This window comes from Typopeltis vanoorti, chromosome 21 (genome assembly GCF_054136105.1).
Source record: "Typopeltis vanoorti isolate ZY-2024b chromosome 21, IOZ_Tvanoo_1.0, whole genome shotgun sequence".
Taxonomy (NCBI): domain Eukaryota; kingdom Metazoa; phylum Arthropoda; class Arachnida; order Uropygi; family Thelyphonidae; genus Typopeltis; species Typopeltis vanoorti.
Genome location: NC_143569.1, coordinates 1,566,217 through 1,590,593, shown reverse-complemented (window position 1 = coordinate 1,590,593; position 24,377 = coordinate 1,566,217). Strand labels below are relative to the sequence as shown.

Genomic DNA, 24,377 nt, shown 5'->3' with positions numbered 1-24,377 from the left:
AAAATATCTTTATAATATAATACACATAAAAGAAATTGAATCTAGATTCATAAAGCTGACTAGTTCTCTTTTATAAGTGGCTGTCAAATATAAAAAATGTCATATGATTCAAGCATGAGAATGTTTTCAATGCTCTTCCACAGAGCAAAGAAGTTATTAAAAATAATGCTTCATATATATATACATTGAAATGCTGAGACATGTTTAACATGATCAGTGCAATACTGGACGGAATAATGCAACTCACACCTGCTTCTGAAGAAATATGTGAATTTTAATGTAATCTAAGTTATTAAAGTGGATGGACAGAGGGCAACTATTTATTTACTAATTTATTAGCCCTTTATTAATCACCCTGCAGTTAACTTATTAGTAATGACATTAAATAACATCATTACAAAATACTGCATAAAGAATTTCTGAGGTAAAATATACCTCCAAGCTCCTTTAACATAATATCACAAAAGTATAACAGAATACACATAAAAATCACTACTCTTTCACTGGAAATCAAATACTGTATTTAGGAATAAATGTTTTAAAAACTTTTGCTAATAAAGTACCAAGTGATCAATGTAGTTAGTGTAGTTACTATGAATTCAGAAGTAGAAAATATGTATGCCTTTCACAACACTTGGAAATAATTGGCTTGTGACTTTCTGTTGAAAATCCTATTTCTTGATAATGCTTATGTTACATTTTATATTGTAAAAAGACTTCCATTATAGGAAATGGTGCAAGAAATAAATCCATCAAATATGTTACCAGAGTTAACAATTCTATAATTTCCAAAAGAAAAGGTACATTTAACTACACATTGATGAACTGTAAATACTGATTAAATGCTTCAAAATAACATGAAATTCTTTCCACAATTTTTTTTTAATGAATGTCACAGTAAAGCATAAATACATCCTAAAGAGAAAGAAATAGAAAGTTATCTAGAAAAATATTACCATCAACAGAATTATCAATATATCTATCTATATAAACTCTCATGTTGTTGTTGGCATGTTTTCACACATTAATCACACAATACACAGGTATCCAATTGAAATGATATTCAGATACTATTGAACTAACAGATATAAGGCATAAAAATGCTTGATATATTTCATCCTTATCAATTATACATATTTCACTAGTTTATTTTATGGTCTTTTATAACATATGGTAGCAATCTTGTGCCAAACTAATTTGTCCCAAACATGTATCTTTGTAATATGCCAGGCAATTGACTGAATATAAAACTATCAAAACTATTCCTTAAGCAATTTCTCAACAAAATTCTTGGAAGGAAATATATGGCAATGCAAGCAACATTCCAAAATGCAGCATACATGTAACTTGTAGCTCCAAAAAAGATATAAACCAGAAATTCATTTATTTTATTTTATTTTATTTTTTTGTAGTTCCTATTATTCACTGTGCAGTTATAATTCATAGCCAATTCTGAATTAATGCATTTTTCATCATGCATTTTTCACTATGGCACCAATCACTTTTCTGACCTATTAACGAAATATTCACTTTAAGTCTTGAAATCTATTGATTTTGCTTTTTTCCTTTTTATATTCCTTACAAAAATTAATACTGATATGTGATGCTCTTCTAAGTTAAGCAATTTAACAGATTACTTTAAGAGAGCAAAACATATTTCAGCAGCTTTATTTTCAAAATATTCATAATAGTTATGGATTAACCATTTCTTAACATACATGAGGTTTCAAGTCTGTGTATGCACACACACACACAAGTTATACACAAAAACGGTCTTACAAATGCATGAAAATACCACCTCTGCATTCTTTAATGCAATTATAAAACATACAAATTCATCATCAAATATTTATCAAGCAAATCTAGTGATGACAAACTATAATCAAAATTCATAACACAAAGTTAGCAATGAATTTGTAACAAGTGGGAATCTACGGTTTGTTAGTTCTGGGAGGTTGCAAACCCAACTCCTAATCTTCGAGCTCCACATTCACAACAGTATTTTGCACTTGCAATGGGATATTTTGTACCACAATGATAACAAAAACGAGGCAATCTACTATCAGAACTACTTCCTCTGCTTAAAGGTGGCAAGGAGCTATCACTGCTACTACTAGTACTAAGTCTAGCATCACCATCACTTGTCCACTGTTCTCTACTTCCAAATGGTGGACTGTCACTACTGGACACTTCTGGTAATCCTCCATTATCAATATTATTGTTATAGAGTCTTCTTGCCCAACTGGAAAATAAAGAAACCAAGTTTTAAAACAAAGCAGAATAAAATTAACAGCATTAATTATTATGGTTTTGAGGCCTTAATGATTAGGTGAGCAGTAATTTTAGAGGATACTGTTACATGCCAGGAAATAAAAAGGAAAGTGATTCTAAGGTTAAGGTAGAGGAGACTGATCACTGACAAAATTGAATGTATGAAAATAAGTAAGGAGAATGAATTCAAGTTACTTAGAGATAATTACAGTGAAAACTAATATCACCATATGATCAACATGGAAAGTGATCATGTGGTTCTGATATGCAACTAGGAAGGTACAAGATTCACTGAACAAAAGAGGTATGTAGAATTACAGAGCATACAGTAGATCACTAATTTGACAGTCTCTGTCAAATTGGTGATCTACTGTACACTCACAGATGTGAGACCCTTCGACACTTCTGTGCATGTCAAAAGAAGGAGAATCCATTCTGATATTAGGGTAATCAATGTGTTTCTTGGGATGAGTGATTATTATTGTATGTCAGAAAATTAGCTTTTCTTTTATGAAAATTATAGTTCTTAAAGTGGTAACTATTTTGCTTGTACAACAGTTGGAAAATATATGTATAAATCACATGACTTTGAGTGTTGGTGACCAATTCATACATCCTTTATTTCTTTCTCCCCTTCAGCATGAATTGACTATTCTTGGCACAAAGCCAAGATCAGTTCTAAGAAGTGTGGGCGTACAATACCTACTGAGGCATAATGAAATGGAGGGAAATCAGTAGTACTTCAGCAATGTAGTTATCTTTTATATTAGGTTGACAAAGATACTGGACAGAGGCTTATACAGTGATTTTTTTAGATTTTACAAAAGCATCTGATAGAAAACTACATGACAAACTACCCTTGAAACTGAAAATTAGATTGATAGTCACTGATAAACTATTTACAAGAGTGGTTGGCTGATAAGTGCTGCAAGGTGTGAATGAGATGCAATGTCTCAAAAGAGAAAGGTAAAAAGCAGGACAAAGAGGTTGGTTTGAAGCTACTATTTAATTTATATAGTTTAAAGTTTGAGAGAAGATAACGTCATAATATTTGTTGATGTTATATTAGAGACAACAATGTCAGGGAGCCCTGATGTGATGTTAAAAGTAGTTCTTAATAGGTTGGTGCTCTTGGGCAGATGAGAATGGATATTACTTAGATTACTAAGCATAAGCCATGTACTTTTGCCGAAGAAGATGGAACATAGTGTACTGTGTTGGTAGAACTTTGCTCCAGATGGGGAATCAAGGGAGTGGTGTGGGAAGGTAGAGAGCTCAAGTTCTGGGAATACATTGCAAAATTTGTAAAGGTTAACCAGAAAACTGCTGCCATAATGCAAGGACAATGCCAAGCAGCAATAAGGAACTGATAGTGCCAATCTATAAAGCACACTTGTGCATATGACCTTTGAATTTTAGTGTACATACATATCTGAATATCTGGAAAATAAGGAAACATTCAAGAGAGAGTAAAGGGACATATGATAAAGACGTCTGAGGACACTAGAATGTTGAGCATGAAAAAATATTACGGAATGTGTATGCTCTGCAGGAGTGTGCTTGAGGATCAAAGCTATATAACTGAGAGGAGACCTCCACATAGCCTTTAAAGGAATGCAGAGAACCAATCAGGGCTTCTGACCGAATGTTCAATCCTCACCTTCTTGTGGTGCACCCTGTTAGGTATCTACCTGGATACTGAAGAAATGAGGATGGGTTGGCAATTTGGAATTTAGCCAATCAAATTGTATTCTTATTTGGCTTAAACTAAAATAAAAAATGATGGTACAACATGACAGAATTTCATGCTGGCTGGGAAGTTGCATGGTTAAACAAGGTCTCGCTGTTTTCTCCAGGGAACAAGGGCAAACAGCAAAAAGTCAACTACTGGAACAAATCCTAAAACTAACCCCAACTCATCATCTCCAGAGTTAAAGATCGGTACTATCAACATAAGAAGCCTGAATGGCAAAAGAAATGGAGCTAGCTGAGGAATTGGATAAGTACCAGATCAACATAATAAGGGTGAATGAAACAAAAAAAGGCAAAAACTGGTGAGATCTTTCTGAGCAATAAATATAAAATGTTATATTCAGGCAATACCAATCAAGGAAATGAAGGAGTAGCCATAGTATTGAACACTAAATATGAGGCTAATCTTCTTGAATGGCAAACAAACTCAAGTAGTGATGTGGGCAAATATGAGAATGGGGAACTGGACTTATTTGTGCCTATGGTCCCACAGAAGGTTCTACTAAGGTAAAAGTGAAGGAATTTTATGAAGCTTTAGAGAAAGCAACTGACCCAATATGAAAAGTTGGTCCATATTGAGGATCTAAATAGCAGAGTAGAAAATGATTGTCAGACTTACAAAATTATTTTGGAAAAATTTGGAGAAAAGAGCAAAACTATTAATAATGGCAAATACCTGTTGGATTTCTGCTCAGGACATGGACTGGCTATTACTAACATAATGTTCCAACATAAAAATGTGCAGAAATTCACATGGAGAGAAGAGGTAAGGAATAAGAAAAGTCTCATTGACACTATGTTATTGTTGATAGTAATATTTTCTCCCTGGTGCAGGACACCAGAGTGCACAGAGGATTTGAAATTGGAAGTGATTGCCATTTAGTCTTGAGCAGGATAAAACTGAATTTCATATTGAAAAGAATAACATGTAAGAAAGTTTTAAAGCAAATAAAAGTTGAGTAGCTCTCACATGTGAACGACTAAAATACACTAATGTGATTGAAGTAAAAATGAAAGAGTTTGAGAACAGCAACCAAACCTTGGAGATTCAGTGGAAAGCCCTGAAGTAAACACTGATTGACTCAGCCAGAGAGGCATGTGGTCAGATTGTCTGTAAGGATAGAAAAATTAGAACTACATGGTGGACACAGGAAGTTAAAGAGGCAGGGAAAGAAAAGAAGAAAGCATATTAAAAGTTCCTGCAAATAAGTAACTTGTGCTAGACAAATGTAAGAAAGCAAAGCACTGTGTAAAACTAGCTAACCAAAAGCCATGGAACAACTTTGGTAAGAACAGAAAATAAATATCAAGATGGTGGCAAGATATTCTGGAGGAAAGAGTGCTGTAAAAGGAATTAGAGATGATAAAGGTGACATAAAAACAGGAGAAATAGATATACTTGAAGTATGGAGTAATTATTTCGAAAAATTGCTAAATGAAACAAGCAGTGATGACAGAACAGTGTTAAAAAACAGTGACCAGACATGCAGTTAGGAATACATATCCATACTTGAAGTACAAAAAACCATCAAAAGCCGAAATGTGAAAAGGCAGTAGGAGTAAATGATATTCGACCAGAAATGCTCAAGTATGAAGGTATAAAAGTCATATAGTGGCTGCACTGCATAGTTCAGAAGGCCTGAACAGAGGAATGAATTCCAGATGATTGGAGTAGAGCTCTCATAGTACCCATATATAAAAAGGGAAATAAAACTGAATGTGAGAACATTCAGTAGAGGTATTTCTCTACTGAGTGTTCCTGGTCAGATTTATTCAACTATACTTGAAAAATGGTTGAGAAGGATTGTGGAAGAAAAGCTTGATGAAAAACAAGCTGGATTCAAGCCAAATAGAGGCTATCAGGGTCAGATTTTCACTTTACGACAGATAGTTGAGAAATCATGGGAATATAACAAAGATCTGTATTTAAGTTTTGTAGATCTGGAAAAGGCATATGACAAGGTTATATGGTGTCAATGGGGCACTATATCAAGCAATACTTAGTCTTTATTTGGGTTGTAAGTCAGCAGTTAGAATTGAAGTACAGGAAGGTGGTTTAATGTTAAATCTGGTATCAGGCAAGGATGTACATTATCTATATGGATCACATTATGAAGGAAAGTGGTATTAAACCTGATATCAGAATTGGAGATGTTAATGTGACATTAACATTAGCTCTCTGCTTTATGCAGATGATGTTATACTTCTAAATAAATCTGCTTCAAGTCTGCAAGATTCCCCTGACTAAACTGAATAACTGTTGTAATAGATATGGTATGAAAGTCAGCATTAAAAAGACAAAGACAATTAAAATAGGCAGAAACATTGAAAATGTCAACTGCATTGTGAATGGAGAACCTATAGAACAAGTAAACGATTTCAGGTACTTAGGCACGATTTTTAGTGAAGATGGTAAATTAAATATGTAAATAGAAAACAGAATCAACAAATCTGGTATGGTAGGAAGTCAGCTAAATAAATTTATATGGAATAAGAGAGAAATTAGCCAAAACACTAAATTTGCTGTATACAAGACAGTATTCAAGCCAATTTTAACTTATGGATCTGAGAGCTGGGTCAGAAGTAAAACACTTGACCAAAGACTAGGGAGACCGCAGATATGAGAGTCCTGAGAAAGATTAGGGGCATGAACAGATAGCATCAATGGCAATATCATATTAAAAATGAGGGTATTAGGAAAGAACTTGACATTGCCAGCATCCAGGAATGTGTTAGCAGAGCTAATCTCAGGTGGTATGGTCACTTAAACAGAATGGGTGAGGAAAGATTAGCAAAACACTTGTTTTGCTAATCTTTTTTCCTGCCAACCTGGCAGGAAAAAGACCCAGAGGAAGACCAAGATATAGGTGGATTGATGCAGTAAAAAGTGCCCTAGAAGATAGAAATATAAGATCTGATAATGTTGAAGTCTTGACAGGTAACAGACTGATTTGGAGGAAAATTGTAAGAAAATTTATAGGAAGTTAGTAATGCTGTAATTTTTCATGTAGTACTATCATATCATTGTACCCCCCCCTTGATGATGATGTATGCTCTGCAGAGCATGTAGAGAAGAGGTGATATACATGATGCATAACATGGTGAAAGGTGCCTTTCAGACAGACACAAAGGAAATACTGCACTAGAGTGGTGGGAAACAACAGGTTACCCCTTGGAAAATGTACAATGGTTATGTGAGTAAGGCATTGAAAAGCACTTTTTTTTTGTATAATAATGAGTGAGTGGAATATATACTATCAGAACAGATGGTGAAAGATGACTCCAACACTGAATGTTCACAGTATAGTACTATTTCCAGGCTTCCATATAGCCAGACTTGCTGCCCGAGATAAAAATTGCAGTTGATTCATCTGTCTCCTCTGGCACTAATTATTAAGATGACCTCAATTTTGGTTAGTTGGCTTAGTATATTGGTGCAAGGACAGCAAAGATCATACTGCACCATTGCAAAGATTACAGTAGTACAAAAGGTATTAATAAATATAGATAAATTAGAAAACAATATCTAAGTACAAAAACTAAGTTAAGCAATGCAGTATTTACATACAAAATTTATAATCAAATGTGTTTGTATAAATTAATTCTTCGTAAAAAGTTAAAAACATCATGCAATTTGAGTCTCTGTATGTGGCTCAACTAGATAAGTTAAAATTTTAATCCTCTCATGTGAAGTAATACTCCACCAGAATATGACAAATGGTAAGATGCATGTTGCATTTTTCACATGTAGGTGGGTTATCAGCCCCAGTAAATAAGAATGTGTGAAATAACTGATCTACGCAGACCTTAGCAAATAACTTTCTCTCTTCTGTTCTACACTACACAGACTGCCAATGCTTAATTTCAGGCCTGTGCAAACAAATTAAATTAATATAATTTAATTTGTTTGTCAGTGATTCCTGCCATGATGACTGAAGTCTGAAGACATTAAAATTAAGGGTCTTCATTCTGTATAAAAGATGTAACACCTCACACAGCATGGGATGTGGATTATACAAAGGAGATGAGACACTCTGTAAACAACTCAATGAGTCTGTATAAATTACACATTTTTGGTAGCAGTTCTCTCTTATATGCATAAGTGTAAGCTGAATGGCATGCAACTCTGCTGTATCATTACTGCAATCAGGTGGGATCTGGTTAGAGATAGTAAGGTCAGGAAACAGTAGCACTGGCGACAGAGATGCTAGTTCTTGAATCATCAGTATAGGTGGGCAAGAAATCAAGGTGAGCTGTTCTGTGTGGGTTAAACAATTGTAGGTAGACATATGGAATAAGAGATTTCTTAACTGACAAAGTGAGAGGTTGCAGGATGGAGTGCAAACCTGCCATGGAGGGATGCTGTTATGTTTGGTGTAAACAATGTTGTCAACATTCATGCCAACAGCTTGCATAGTCTCTTTAACGTGCATACCAAAAGCAAGTATGGTGGTCTGATGTGTGCATAATATTGAACTTCCCAATGCAGATAAAAGAGACTAGTCCATGTAAGATGCTCTGAAGAGACAATTTTTAGGGTATAATTAAGAGACAACTATTTCTCTAAGTGATAGATCCAGTTCATTTGCTTCAACATAAAGACTGAGTAGGCAATGTGCAAAATGCACCAGTAGCTATCTACATACTCTGATGATGATGGATGGAATCCAACTATTGCAGGTTATTCTGCATTGCAGAACCATAAACTTGATACCCATAATCCAGCTTTGAACATAAAATCAGTGAACAAAACATTAGAGATGGAGCGATGGAAAGTTGACACTGGCATCCCACACACAGAGTGAAATATACCCAAACCAAATGTAAATGGTAAATAGGCAAACATCAGGGCTTCCCAACAGTGTATCACATGGGTAAATGTGGTAATCTTAGCAACTTTGATTGTGGATGTATTATCAGCACAAGACAGATAGGTCATTTCTATCATTCAAATTGTAAGAACCCTGGGGTTCTCGAGGGCAACCGTGTGATGGGTCTACTATACCCATCACACGCCACTGATGACCAGGATCAATGTAGACTGTCCAAGCTCATAAAGCTTGGACAGTCTACATTGTCCAAGTCACAAATCACATCCAGTTTCAATGTTGGTGGTCCAAGCAGCATCAGCGAGCGAATGGTATGGTGTACCCTGTACACATACCATGGGCTATGGGAGCCAATGCCCTAATTGTGTACCACTGCTGACAGCTCATCAGGCACTGTGGCTCACCTGGTGTCAGGACCATCAAAACTGGACCTCTGTAGAGTAGACAAGAGTTGTGTGGCCTGATGAATACTATTATCAGTTGTACCAAGCTGACGAAGGGAGGGTGCAGGTGTGGCCTTGACAGCATGAGGTCATGGCCCAATTGTGTCAGGTCAGCTCTGTTCAAGGAGATGGTGGCTATGTGATGGTTTGGGAAGCCTTTTCATGTAACACATTAGGTCCCTTAATGTGTCTGGAGCTAGAAGAATGTGCTGACTGATCACCTAGACATTTTCATAGCCTTCGCACATCCTACAGCTGATAGTCTGTTCCAGCAGGACAATGCACCACCAAACTGGGCTGAACACCCAGGCAACACTCATCTGGGTTTGGGACCATGCAGTGGTCACCAAAGGTCACCAGATTTAAATGTGATCAAATCTTTCCAGGATGCCATAGAGTGAGACATTAGATCCACATATCCAGGACTGATGTCTAAGGTGCAGGCATGGCAGAATTACCTCTGGCATGTGGAGTCAATGCCTTGGAGAGTACAGGGCTGTTATTCATGCTAGAGGATATACTATTAGGTAGGTATCTCTAATGTTTTGTCCATTAAGTGTATCCTGTTCTGTCAGGTGTCTTTACCTCCAGGAGATTGACTATCATGTGTCACCACCATGTCCTATTCTATGCCTCTCTACTGCATTCCTCAAGGCCTCCAGTTTTTTTCAGATCAGAGAGTGTCCACGTTTCTACTCCGCATAATAATGTGGACCATAAGTAACATTTAGAGATTCTTAGTCTTGTTTTCAGATTTAATTCTCTAGATGTCAGTAGATTTTTCATATTGTTGAAAGTGGTCCTTGCAACTTCAATACATTTTCTAATTTCATCTTCTGTCCTACTATTCTCTGTGATCAAGTATCTGAGGTATATGCACGTTTGCACCTGTTCTAATTTATTTCCTTTTCTCTTTTTAAAGTTGAAATTGAGGCCATACTGTTCACTGTACTTGAAGGTTTCAAGTATGAGTCTTGAAGTCGTTTGTTTTCAGCTAGAAGAACCATGTCATCTGCATATCGTTTATTAATATTTCTGCCTCCTACAGTGATTCCTTTGAGGTTACTAATTTTATTAAATATTTCTTCTGTGTACAGGTTAAAAAGAATCGGAGACAAGACATAGCCTTGTCTCACACCTTTCTGAACTGGGAATTCTTCTGAGGTCTCTCTATTCTCAAAATGCAGTGTGTTCCCAGTAAAGATTAGTTATTAGCCTAATGTCTTTTCCATCCATGTCTATTTTTGAAAGGATTTCAATTAATTGCTCAAGTTGAACATTGTCAAATGCCTTTTTGTAATCTATGAAGCAGAGGTACACATCTTTTTGTTTTTATAGATATCTTTTTGATGGTTCTGACTTTGAAAATACCTTCTCTTGTACCTACATTTTTCTTGAAACTACTTGGTATATCATTTATTCTATGTTTATTTCTTTCAAGAATCACATATAGGAGGCCTTTTGATACTTGACTGATGAGGCTAATTGTCCTGAACTCTTATAGCTTTTGTTTTTTTCAGAATTGAAACGAAAATTGAGTGATTAATATCTTTGGGCAGAAATACAGTCCCATATATCTTATTGCATAATTTTTAGAAATTTCAGTCCACCAAAAGCACTCAACCATTCTGCCAAGATATTACTATTCTTGCAGCTTTATGTGGTTTTAGTTTTCTGACGGAGTTTTCAACTTCACAAAGTAAAATGGGTGGTCATTCTAATTCTTTGTTCGGGAATATTATTTCATTGTTGCTCAAATAATTTCCTTGTGTATTCACACAATCTATTTCTTTTTTATTCCTTAGAATATGGTCACATGAGTCTCTAATGATACTTGCATGATTTACTGTATTTGTCCTGCTTGTCATTTCTCTGATCTTTTCATACATTTCTCTGCTTCTGTGTTTTCTATCAAGGCTTTCTATGTCTGTACATTTATTCTTAATCCATTCCTCTTTGGCTTTCCTTCATTTTTTATTATTTTTATTTCTTTATTCATGCTTTTATATTCAGGTTTGTTCTTTAACTTTTTTTACTTTGTTCCATCAACTTTAATATTTTTTCATTTATCCAAGGTTTATTCCTTTTCCTTTTTAATTGTGGGAGTGCATTTTTGGCTGCTTCGTTGATGCTATTCTTGAATGTTTGCCAGTTCATATTAATTTCATCAATTGGCATTCTAATTTCTCTGTGAGATGTGCATTGTTAAGGAATTTTGTGAATTCTTTTATAAAGCAGTCTTTAACTTCTGAACTTATAATTCAGACTCACTTGTTAAGTGAGTCTGAATTATAAGTTTCTCTTATGAATGGTTGGCTTGGTATCTTAAGTTTCATTTTGATTTTTGCAATCACTGGGTTGTGGTCCACTCCAGGATATGTTTTTGTTTGTGTTATTGCATTTCAGAATCTTCTGCTTATTATTATATAGTCAATTTGGTTTCCATAGATGTCCTCAGGGCTTTTCCATGTATATAGTCTTCTGGGAGAATGTTTAAATAGTGCGCTGGCAATTATTAGGTCATTGGTTTCACAGAATTTAATTAATCTTTCACTTCTTTCATTTCTGATTCCAAGCACTTGGTTTCCCATGGAAAATTAGATTTTTTCTGAGCCCACTTTTGCATTTAGGTCACCCAACATTATAATCATATCATCTGACTTAGCACTAGAGATAGCAGAGATTTTATGAAGACAACGTTTGGATGTCTTCATAAAATTGTTCCAACTCTTCATCTGCATGGTCTTGGGTTGGTGCATATGCTTGGATAATATACAAGTTGAATGGTTGTGCAGTTATTTTGGTGTTATGATTCTCTCATTTATGGGCCAATATCCATGTAGAGATGTTGCAATTCTATCACTTAGGACAAGCGCTACTCCATTAAGGTGTAAGTCACTGCTGAGTATATTATAGTAGATTATTATTATGCCGGTATCTGTCACCCTCACTTCACTGATACCTGCAATATTAGCCTTCTTCACTTCTAATTCCTGGATTAAGTTGTCTAATATGCCTGCCTCAGAGTGTTCTGACGTTCATTTTACTATTTTCAAGAGATTGCTCCTGGTTTTCAGACAAGGAACATCTGAGAATGTCCTCACCAGAGGGTTTGGGATATGACCTTCATACACTACCTTAGTAGTTCTCATCTTACAATTCCCAGTTTCAAGATCTGATCTTCTTCCCTGTAATAAGAGCTGATGGTTGCAGAGGTTTCCACATGTCTAACTTCCTATCGTGACATGCTATGTTTCATGGTTGACAATGGATAAATACATGGTTAGGCTCCAATCTCTTCCACGACAGCTGGCCACAAGTCCCCTAGATGTCGGGAGTGTGCCCTCGATGTGCCGCACATCTTGCTGTCATGCCCTTGATCAGTCAATGTTGATTCTTCTGCCATCTTGGGCATTCCAGACTTCTTGCACATAAAGATTGACATTCCCTATTTACTGCATTCTATGTTACCGATACCCTCACTTAGTTTAGCCTGCCAGCTGAGGTGGTTTACCAGGGTGTGGCCGTGGCTATGCACTACCAACTTCTTCGAGTCATAAGTGAGAGTTGAGTATATGTGAGGACCAGAGCCCAATATCCTGAGAGCAGCAGCTGACATCGATACTAAGGTGTTACCTCTCCATACACCCCCCCCATAGAGTGTATAAGTGCATGATGAAGGCAAAGTTCAATAAAAGACTTAATTCTTTTATTGAACATTCTTAATTCAGGATCTGGGTGATGAGTGCATTTTTGATAAAAGTGTACAAGACACTTTTTTTCTGCTGAAAACCTGATCCCATTACTAAAAGTCAATACAGAGACATGACAAACTGCTTGCTGAAATTGTCTTTCGATTACCCGCATGTTATAATAATGATGAAGTCATCAAAATCTACAGCATTGCTTACAAAATCTACAGCAGGAAGAAGCTATTCAGTGATTGAGTTAAATCTGACAGCAAAAAGTGTCACACTTAAGACAGAGCCTTGGGGAACACCTTGTTCTTGATGATATGGCTGAGACAGCATACTTCGCAATCTGACTTGGAAAACTTGCCTAGACAGAAAGTTTTTAATAAATACAAGAAGGTATCCTCTGAGACCCAGTTTATAGAGGTTTTTCAATATGCCATATCTCCAGGCTGTGTCAAGCTTTTTTATGTCAAAGAACACTCAAAGCAAATGTTCTTGCTTCAGGAATGCATCTCTTATACTAGTTTCTAAATGGATCAAATGATCCAAAGTTGAACAATGTCTACGAAAGCCACACAGGTGTATTAGAGAGAAGAATATTGTTTCTTAAATGCCAAAGAAGTCTGGAATTAACCTTTTTATCCCAATATCTTATAAAGGTAAGATATTGGTCAGAGCGTATCAGATTATTTCCTGGTTTGGGGATAACAATGACAACTGACTTATGCTAAGAATCTGGAAACTCTTCCTCTGCAAGTATTTTGTTGTATAGAAGACGGAAGATATTTTATCATTTCATAATGGATGTCATCAGGCCCTACTGCACTAGGGTGAGACACTAAGAGAGAGCTCGTTTTAATTCCTCCTTAAACAAAGCTGAGATTGTATGGCTCAATCCCATTGGGAAAAATTTAGCTGCCATTTCTCTTGCTGCTTTTTCAATATTAAAAATCCAAGAGAATGAAGCTGTTGCAAAGATTATTGCAACATTTTCTCTTGAAGTGTTTGCAATAGCTTGGGGATCAGCAACAACATCCATTATAGTCTATGGTAGACATATGGTGTGTTCTGTATTTAATTTTCCAGATTTTATCCATACAATTTTTGCACTATTTGTTTGATTAATTGAGGTAAATTGGATCTAAAATTGTTTCCAACTCTGACATCTCACATCTGAGGATTTGAGGTTATTGCTCCCTGGACAATGTAGGCTGTTACAACATATTTCACTGCTTCACTGAGAGGTATTTGACTGACTATACTGGCATTAAATTTTGCAAGATGGGAAAAGTACTCCATATGGGCATCCATGGTAGGAGAACATGGTTAGTGTGAAGACATGCAAATAACAGGAAAACAATTACTTCCACAGATATTTTCTTTGACATCCGTGAGAAAAATGGTAGGAAAGCAGATTGTAAGATCAATTGCTGAATATGAGTGGGTAGGCATATGGAAGAAAGTATTGAGTCTATTATTTAAAAGAGAGAGGCTGCTAATGTTAAGGATCTGTTCAATGATATGATCTGGTTCATTTGTGTGTTTGCACTACCCCACAGAGTGTTGTGCCATTAAAGTCACCCATAAGAAGTATGAGTTCAGCAACTGCAAGATAAGGTTATCAAAAACAACTTTATTGAACTACTCAGTACCTGGTGGTAAATAAACTGAACATACTTTAATAAGAATTCCAACTGATAAGTGAATCGATACTGCTTCCAGCGCAGTATTAAGCTGGACATAATGGAAAGGAGTATTAGTGTGCAGAAGGATAGCTAATCCATGAGCAAGAACACTTCCAGTTTTGTCCTTGTGTACATTCCTTAAGGTAGGGTCTTCATTGGCTAATAAATATGTTTTCTGCAGAAAGAAACCAAAAGGTTTGTGTTTCTGCAATAAAATCTTGATATCATCGATATTCTTGCAAAGCCCATGACAGTTTCACTGCAAAAATTTTCCTATTGTTTTGGCTTTGTGGACTTGCCCAGTTTTTAGGAGGTTGAGGGTTTACCTTTGTTAGGTTTATATTTATTTATCAACTGATTTCAGGAAGTACAGAAAGCCAGTGCCCATCTCTTCCTCTGTTAAAATATTCAATACATCTGATGTGTCAGGGACGTTAGATAGGTAAGTTTCATTTACTTTCAGCGGATACCAAAGTATCCATTTTTACTGTGGGCGTGTCTGGTGGTTTATCTTCAAGTGATATCCTTGCCATAATTTTTTGACAAGCGAGTTCTCATCTAATGGAATCATTTTTGATATTTCTGGAGTGAGATCATAGATCATGTGAATGATGCGCTCAACAGAGAACTCTTGATCATAAAGTTCATGTATGACAAAATTATCAAATGGTGGAATAGATCAAGATCATGATGTTGATATTTTCTCTGCTACCACCACCTCAGCATAAGAAGATTTCAAAACATGTGTAGTGGTGTCTAACTTTCTTTTTTTGCATCCTGATATATTTTGCTCTGTTTTAATTTTTTTGTATTTTTTTTTTCTCCCACTTTTCACATGCATGTGAGTAAGCTGGGTTATCTCCCTAACAGCTGACAATTTAGCTTTCTTTGCAGAGCAAGATTTGTTATCATGCTCTTTACTACCTCATTGGGCACAGGTGGCAGAGCCATGACAGGCAGTTTAGGCATGTCATATTTTAAATTAAAGATGCCAAGAAATCATATTCTTGGTTTAATCCTTTGCCCAAGTGTAAGCAAACAGAATTTGCGCATGAAGTAATTTCACAACTGGGCAACTTGTGTGTGTATGTATGTATGTATGTATGTATATATATATATATATATATATATATATATATATATATATAGAGGCTAATGACTTCATATCACTTGCCTTAGTATCCCATAATGCAAAGCACATATCATTACGGACATGTATAATGCTATGCATTATAAGAATGGTCACTATCCAGACAGGTTTTGGATTAGCAAGTGATGTGAAGTCATTTAGTCACTTAGTAGATTAGGGATGTACGATATAACAGGACAAGTGAGATGCCCTGCTTTTACAGATGCTGGAAGCTGAGGTGTGTCAAAAGTAAGGATGATATTCTTGGTTGTAATGTAGTGTCCACCCCAACATATCAGGATATGCCTCACAACTGTCACTCCCTGACTTTAAGCTCTGAACATATCTCCTCACTGGGAACATCAAGGAGATCACATTCTGATATCACTCCTCTACAAGAATTGAGTGTTTTATGAGGTGTTACTGTGATTGGTATTACACTGACTGATGTTGCTCTCAGCAGTTTCTCAGGATGTTTCCACACAAGGATTTCACCAGAATGTAATTTCTTACTAGTTCTGAGAGATCCTGCTGGTCTTACTAAACCTTTTGAATAAAGAAGGGTGATATTTTCCTTAATGGCTTTTCACCTGTTGCATGGATGATCAGAAACATTGGTACATTTATACTAGTACTGCATGTCTTTTGTTTCTTTCTTCAGTTACCAAATGCTGTATCTATGGTATCAGTACTTGGTTGGGACCTGTTAGGGGCCCCCTGAAGCATTTGAGGATGAAGAATTCATGCTTTAGTGCTTTTGATCTGGCAGCAGAGCTTCTCACCTTCCCACAGAGCCACACATGTACACCCACTGAGAGACATGCTGCACTTGGGAGTGGAATGCCATAGCTACGCCAGACACCATACCAGCACTACAGCAAGACTTGTCCCGATACTGGACTATGGAATGAGAGACATACTGCAACACCATTGATTGAGCCTTGAAGACAAGCCCACTAACCAATTGATCCTGGCTGAGTCATCCACACCCATCTTGGCAAAGCCAAAGTAGTGCAAGACTACTAGGATTAGGATCCTCCTTTTTGGATGTGCATGGATTACACTACACAGCAGCTGTTGGATCCAAGTGATGATGGTTTGGCAGAAATAATAGTAAAAAAGACTCAGAAGTAGAGCAAAGAATATGGCAAAGAAAGAAGAAAAAGAGGAAGAATGAAAACTACCAGTACCATCACTAGGAGGTCCTCCCGCTACCATGAACAGGTGCTCCACAAGGAGGGGACAATTTTGGTAATTAGTATAAACAAGCCATACTGACTATATCCACTGTGCAATCAAGCACGCTGCCTTCTTTAAGGACAAATATCATTTGAGATTTAAAAAAACATGAAAATTCTTTGTTTTAATCTTTACATAAAGATCATTTTCAGAAATAAAAAATCTCTATACATACTACATAAAATCAACCAGCAGTGTAAGCTACATAATGTCTAAAAATCAGTTTTTGACATTATGTAGATTACAATGATATGGTACTATATGCTTTAATTGTGCATACAGATATGTATTATTGAAGATTACCTTAATGTAAAGGTCATAAGGTAGAATTTTAAATTTATTACAGTTTTTATCTCAAATGGTAGTTGAGTGTATAAATCTAGTATAAGTTCGTCATTCAATTTCACTGAACAGCGAACAGCCCTCATCTACCTTTTGTGGAAATGTACAAATGAGCAAGATGAGCGACACTATTTTCAAAAACCACATACCAAGTTTGTGACTACAGCTTTTATCTTTTAAGAGATTACATGACAAGCAAATTCTATGCAAAATATATTCTAGAGATTCATTTGCTCATATAACAGATTATCTTTTTACTCTAGGATTTGAAGAAATTTTTCACCTATATATACTACTAAAAATTACTTTTTTGAAAACTGGTTTGAAGGATGTATGTTGTAAATAAAAGTTAGATTAAATAAACTTTCATTATACACTCAGAATACTTTGTGAAATCTGAACTACTTGCACACAATACCGACTTTATATGTATGTGAATTACATAAAATGCTGCTATTGCTGAACTGTTTTTCAAATAAACTGAAAATTTCAAATCATGTTCATTCCAAAGAAAACGAACATAATGACAGAGAATAATGTGCACAAAGGAACTGACTTATGATATTTCAAAGTACAGAAAAGAGCACTCAAAAATATACTATGAGAAATGTACTGCCAGTAATGACACTGAATTATGGAATGAAGTGAAATGATAATCTTCACTGAAACTTAAGTTCCTTTCAATAGAAACACACATTTTTAAAATAAATTCTAAATTAATTATCTTTATTGCTTCATTAAAATATTTCCTTTTTTTTTCATGTTCAAATGTACAACCATAAAATTACATCACCATTGTGTATATTTATAATTAAATGAGGAACAAGTTTTACATATTTGTCACTCCTGTGTTAATGAAATTTACCATACCCTTTGTTATTTTAATTTATTAGTGTTATTATTATGATAGTGAAGATTATTAAGACAGATTAAAATCAGAATAAAATGTTTATTTATGAAGTATTAACTTCCTTTCTTTTAAGCTTACAGTGATCCGAATGCATTTTTGAAAATTATGGAGACAACTACCGTGTTTGAATAAAAACTTTAGTTTAATATAACTAAAATCTACATTTGACGTTTCGACCTTTATGTCAAGGTTATCTTCTGGAGCATACAACTATACACAGAAAGCAAGCTACACTACAATCAAACTGGTTTGTTAAAGACACTGACCAACCGCTACAACAATTGTTGGCCTGCCCTCTGGTGAAAAAAAATAAAATAAAATAAAAAGAATAATAAAAAAAAAATATAAAATATAAAAAAAAAAATATACATTAATGCTAGAGTCCTATTATTAGTGTTATCTGTTGGTTGTAGAAATACATTGGGCACAACAACAAGAATCTATCTACATGATGTTAATATATGTATATAGATAGATACTTGCTGTTGTTGTGCCCAATGTATTTCTACAACCAACAGATAACACTAATAATAGGACTCTAGCATTAATGTAATATTTTTTTATATTTTTTATTTTATTATTATTATTATTTTTTTTTTTTCACCAGCGGTCAGGCCAACAATTGTTGTAGCGGTTGGTCAGTGTCTTTAACAAACCAGTTTGATTGTAGTGTAGCTTGTTTTCTGTGTATAGTTGTATGCTCCAGAAGATGACCTTGACATAAACGTCGAAACGTCGAATGTAGATTTTAGTTATATTAAACTAAAGTTTTTATTAAAACACAGTAGTTGCCTCCATAATTTTCAAAAATGCAGAAGTATTAACTTCATTTAAAAAAGTAGCAAATTATTATTAATGACACTTTAAACAGGCAGTCTTTTTTTTTATTCTTTCCTTGTCTTAATTTATACAGTTCACTGTAATATACATCATGTGCACATTTGCATTGAAACTTTTTGATATATGGTCCCAGGATGCATGACACTAAGTCAACAGAAGAAAGGGCATTTTAGTTTGATTTTAGTCAACGACCACAAGAACTCTGTCTAGACCTTTTACTGGTTTTTAAGTTAGTTGATCTTTCGCACAATCAATATTTTTTCTACTAAAAACTCATGTCTATATTCAACACCTCACCATTTTGCACAATAATATAAGATAGGATTAGGAACACAAATGTGGTGTCATGTGTCTGTTATACATCAAAATTTTACAGGTTTTAAAACCTGTAAAATGGTAATATACAAGAGTTTTACAGGTTTTAAAACATGCAAAACTACAAAGCATTGGTAGAATTGAACTCTGATGGATACAAATTAGCTGTCTACTGATTTCCCAAAAAAGTTTGGACTAAAATAATCAACACTATTTACGTTCGAGAATGAAAAGTAGAGAAAATATTTTATTTCTAAATTTTAAACATTAAAATACAAAGCATGAAGTGATGATAATAGAAAAAAGAAATGATGATAGTAATTATTACTTGCTACTAGTAATGGTAGAATGGTAGAAATTAGCTCTGGTAGAATTCCAAGAGAGTGGATAGATGGCAAAAATTATTCCTTTACATATGGGAGGTTCTAAGACTACTGTAGCAAATTATAGACAAATGAGAATTTCAGGCGTGGTGGTAAAAGTATTAGAAAAATTGGTAAAAAAGAGAATTCAAGAAAGGGTAGATAAAAATATTATACTGTATGAGGGTCAGCATGGCTTTGTGAAGGGCCAGTCATGCCTTAGTAATTTACTAACTTTTTATAATAGAGTAACAGCTGAGTTGGATAAAGGAAATGGCTACAGAATACCACATGAAATACTGTTACACAAATTGAACAAATGGGGATGGATATGACACTGGTTAAATGGATAAGAGGGTGGGGCTGCTGGACAGATATCAAAAAGTGGTATATGGAGGGCAGAATCAAGGTGAAAGCAGGTGATTAATGGTGTGCCACAAGGTTCAGTGTTGGGACCATTGCTGTTTAATTTGTACATAAATAATATAGGAAATAACTTGAAAGGAAATATTCAGTTGTTTGCTGATGATGCAAAATTAGGTAGAGCAATAGTTAATCAAGCCATGTGGAGAGCTTGCAGGACGATTTAAATAGGCTGTCAGTATGGGCAAAAGATAATGGGTGTCAGTTTGATGTCGAGAAATGTAAAGTTATGCACTTTAGGATAAATAGATTACAAGCTATTTATCACACTGATGGTACTGTACTCCAGGAAATAGATGACGCTAGAGATTTAGGGGTGGTGGTAGCCAGAGAGTTAAAGTTTTGAGGACATATTTGTAAGGTAGCATATAAGATTACTTGGCTAGTGAAGAACCATTAACAAGTAGAGATAAGAAAGTTATAATTCCTCTTTATAAGACCTTGATACAACCACATCTAGATTACTGTCCTCAAGTCTGGTCTTCAGGGTTTCTTGGGGATGTGGAAGCAGTGGAGAGGATTCAGAGGCGAGTAACCAAGATGGTGAGTGGCCTATGGAATGTGCCCTATGAGGATAGATTGAAGGTGTGTGTGTGGATTGCAGAAGTTGGTTGATAGGAGAAAGAGGAGATATGATAGAAACATTTAAGTTGCTTCAAGGATTTTATAGGATAGATGCAGGGGAAATGTTTCGGCGTTTGGTTAGAGGGACCAGAACAAGGGGTCATCCCTGAAAGTTGAATAAAGGTGTGGTCAGTAGGGGTGTGAGGACTAGATTTTTTGCTTGGAGAGTGGTGAATGAGTGGAATGGGTTGCCAGAGTCAGCTGTGAGTGTTTATTCTGTTGATGGCTTCAATGAGAGGTATGATAGATTGCGTGGATAGACTGGGTCTCTCACGATGAGTCTTCGGACTCCATGGAGGTATCCGTATAATAATAACATCCTACATGAGCAGTAGAAAAATGGCAGGGGATCAAATTTTGAGATCTATTGCACTCTAACAGATTACTTTCTTCCATATGCTACCCACATGGAAGAAAGTATTTACTATTATTAAGAAGGGAGAGATCACTATTGTTGAGCATTTGCTGAATGATACGACCTCATCCATGTGTTTTTAAACTATTCCACAGGGTTGCAACATAAAATTTATCCATTAAAAGTAAGAGCTGAGGTAGTTACAATATAAGATTATTCTGTTTTTTTTAACAGTGAAATTCCTTAAGGTAGGGTCCTCACTAGGTTTTAAATATGTTTCCTGTAGACAGAAGGCTTGTTGAAGCAGCAAAATCTATCTCGTATCGTTGATATTCTGGTGAAATTCAAAACAGTTCCACTGTAAAAATGTTCCTACTGTTTTGTATTTGCAGACTTGTCCAATTTCTGGGAGGCTGAGGTTACCTTTGTCAGGTTTATATTTTTCTAATGATTTTGAGAAGAATAGACAGTCAGCACAAACCTCATTATTTGATATTATACAAATGGCCACATGGATAAAATATATCAAAAATATATGCTTCATGTCCATATTATTTCTATAATATTCAAAGGTTATATTGACTTCAATGGACACTTCACATCCATATAATTATGGATATATAAACATGTCAAGGCCGGTATGGTGGTTATGTAATATCCTTGCCATAATCTTTTTGAAAAGTAGATTCTCATCGAATGGGACCATTTTTGTACTTGCTTCAGGAGTGAGACCATCAGTCATGCAACTGATGCACTCCACAGAAAAGCATTTGCAATCATAAAGTTCAGGCTTTGGTAAAATTATCAAATAATGAAATGGACATAAGAGTTTGAGATGCTGTTGATATTTTCTAAATTACAACCTTTCTCAGCATAAGAGGATTTCAGGACAGGTGAAGTAGTGGTAAACTTCCTTTTTGCATCCTGATATGATATATTTCGTTCTGTTTTAATCTTTTGTATCTCTTTTTCATCCTTCCACTTCTGACATGCATGAGAGCAACTTGGATGATCTTGACAGTTAACACATTTAACTTTCTTTGCAGAGCAAGATTTGTTATGTTCTTTACTACTGCATGATACTTCTGATATTAAATCATCTCAGTGGATTAGGGATGTAGAGCCTAACAGGAGTGTTGAGATAGCTTGCATTTACAGATGTTGTAGGCTTAAGTGTATCAAAATTAAGGATGGTATTTCTGGTCAGAACCAAGTGAACATCCCTACAGGATGCACCTAATAGCCATCATTTCCTGATCTTTAAGCTCTGGACAATCTTGTCATCTGGAACATCAAGGAGATTCCATTCTGATATCACTCCTCTAGAAAAATTAAGCGTTTTATGAGGTATCACTGTAATCGCAATTCCACCCATAGATGTAACCTTTAGTAACATTTTTGATGCTGCTGATTAGATGTTTCCACAATGATATTGGTTTGGGGGAAATCCTGTCAATCCTAAACATTTCTGAATAAAGAAGGGTGACAATCTGAAGAAGGGGCTGTATTGCAAGCAAGTGAACGTAGTGGTATATTTGAGCAGTGCTAAGAAACATGTATGGTGTGACTTTTTTTTATTATTATGTAACACCTCCAGGGAGTCCAAATACTCATTGAGGGAGGGCACCTACTCTACAACTCTGTCTCCACCAGCATAGTATTTTCACAGACAATCACAAACATTTGTTTGTGATTGTCAACATTTGCCCACGGTGGGATTCGAACCTGCAGCCTTTTGGCTGGAGAGCAGATATGCTGACCACTCGGCCAACTAGGCCAGCATGTAATTATTATGTAATTATGCTCAATTTTTTTTCATGCTGGATACAGATGTCCTTCAGTAGTGTTTGTTGTTGGAAAAAATGTTTATTTGTGTTTTTTTGCTATTTGTTTATTCTTACTGCTTCTGCTTTCTGAAAATGGTTTCCTTAAAGAAGTGCACATTAGCAGCATGGAAAGCTTTGGCATGAAGATCGAGTTATGCCCTGGATTTTTCCCAGTGAATGTATTACATAAAGTGCTTCATGTATGCACTGAAAATTGTGAAAGATTTGTGGACTGTTGCAGTGAACAACAAGAAGGAAAGCATTAATGTATGTGAAAAGTATATTTATAGGTTAGAGTGTTTAGAAATGGGAGCTAGAGTTGGGACTACAGTAGAAAAATTTAGGCAGGAGTTGGTATAATTGAAAATTGAAATGAAGCATCTGGAAGATGAGATTCAACACTTAAAGTAGAGACTGGCTCATGTAAATGAAAAGAAAAAAGTTAGTATTATGAAAAAAGAGTCAAAAGATATACCATTATATGGAACTTGATTATTAGAGGTGTGATGACTAATGAAGTACACAAAGCATGTTTTCCTGGTGGAACAATGAAACAAATAACTGATACTCTGCAGAGAAGGAAAGAGTGGGCATCAGAATTAGTGATAGTTGTGGACAAAATGACCCAGGTGGTGAAAAAAGGAATGCTGATAGAGACTTGAAGTTGTTGCAGGAGGTAGAGCATAACAGTATTGTTGGAAAAATTGTTAGCATGTTGCCCAGTTATGACAACAGTGTGTTGATTAGGAGAGCAGGGAACCTGAATAGCAAGGTGACTGAGTTGTGTGAGGCAAAGGGAATGGATCTGAATCAGTTTGGTGTTGGGCAATTAGAAAGATTGTTTGCTGAGAAGGCACAGAATCAGGAAGTTAATGTAGCTAATGATCAAAGAGTACTTGTGAAGCAGAATGACACAGCAAAACAGGTTGTGTGAAAGGAGGAAGATGGATACGAGGTTGAAGATTTGGTTGCAGCAGAACAAGGTGATGGAATGCATAAAGGTAAAGGATATTATCAGGGAAGGATGCACACAGAGAAACTGCATGGCAGGAAGTTTTCAAAATTAGTTTTCTATTACAAGCTCTCAATATGTACCATGATATCTATAGCTTTGATACACAAACCAAATGGGACATGTAGCCAAGAGATGTGTTATACAGGTTTTCTAACAAACAAAAAATAGTCATCCATGTAGGATGGTCTGCAGGGATTTTATTTGCAGAAAAAGCTTTTGGCTCCAAAATGACAGCCATGTTTAGTTTGCTTCAAAGTATAAGACCTGTGACCTGTATGATCATAGGTCTTATACTTCTGCTGGAAACAGCATACTCTATTCT

General features: G+C 35.5%; 1 protein-coding gene across 3 annotated transcripts in view; it reads right to left on the bottom strand.

Annotated features, from left to right (window-relative positions):
- Positions 1-253: 253 nt before the first annotated feature.
- Positions 254-24,377, bottom strand: part of LOC150094597 (uncharacterized) — a 269,253-nt gene continuing 245,129 nt past the window's right edge. For all 3 annotated transcript variants that reach the window (XM_090411018.1, XM_090411017.1, XM_090411016.1), the window contains exon 11: positions 254-2,242. In XM_090411018.1, the coding sequence (XP_090267144.1) occupies positions 1,942-2,242 (301 nt within the window). In that variant the 3' untranslated portion in view covers positions 254-1,941. The remainder of the gene's footprint in view (positions 2,243-24,377) is intronic.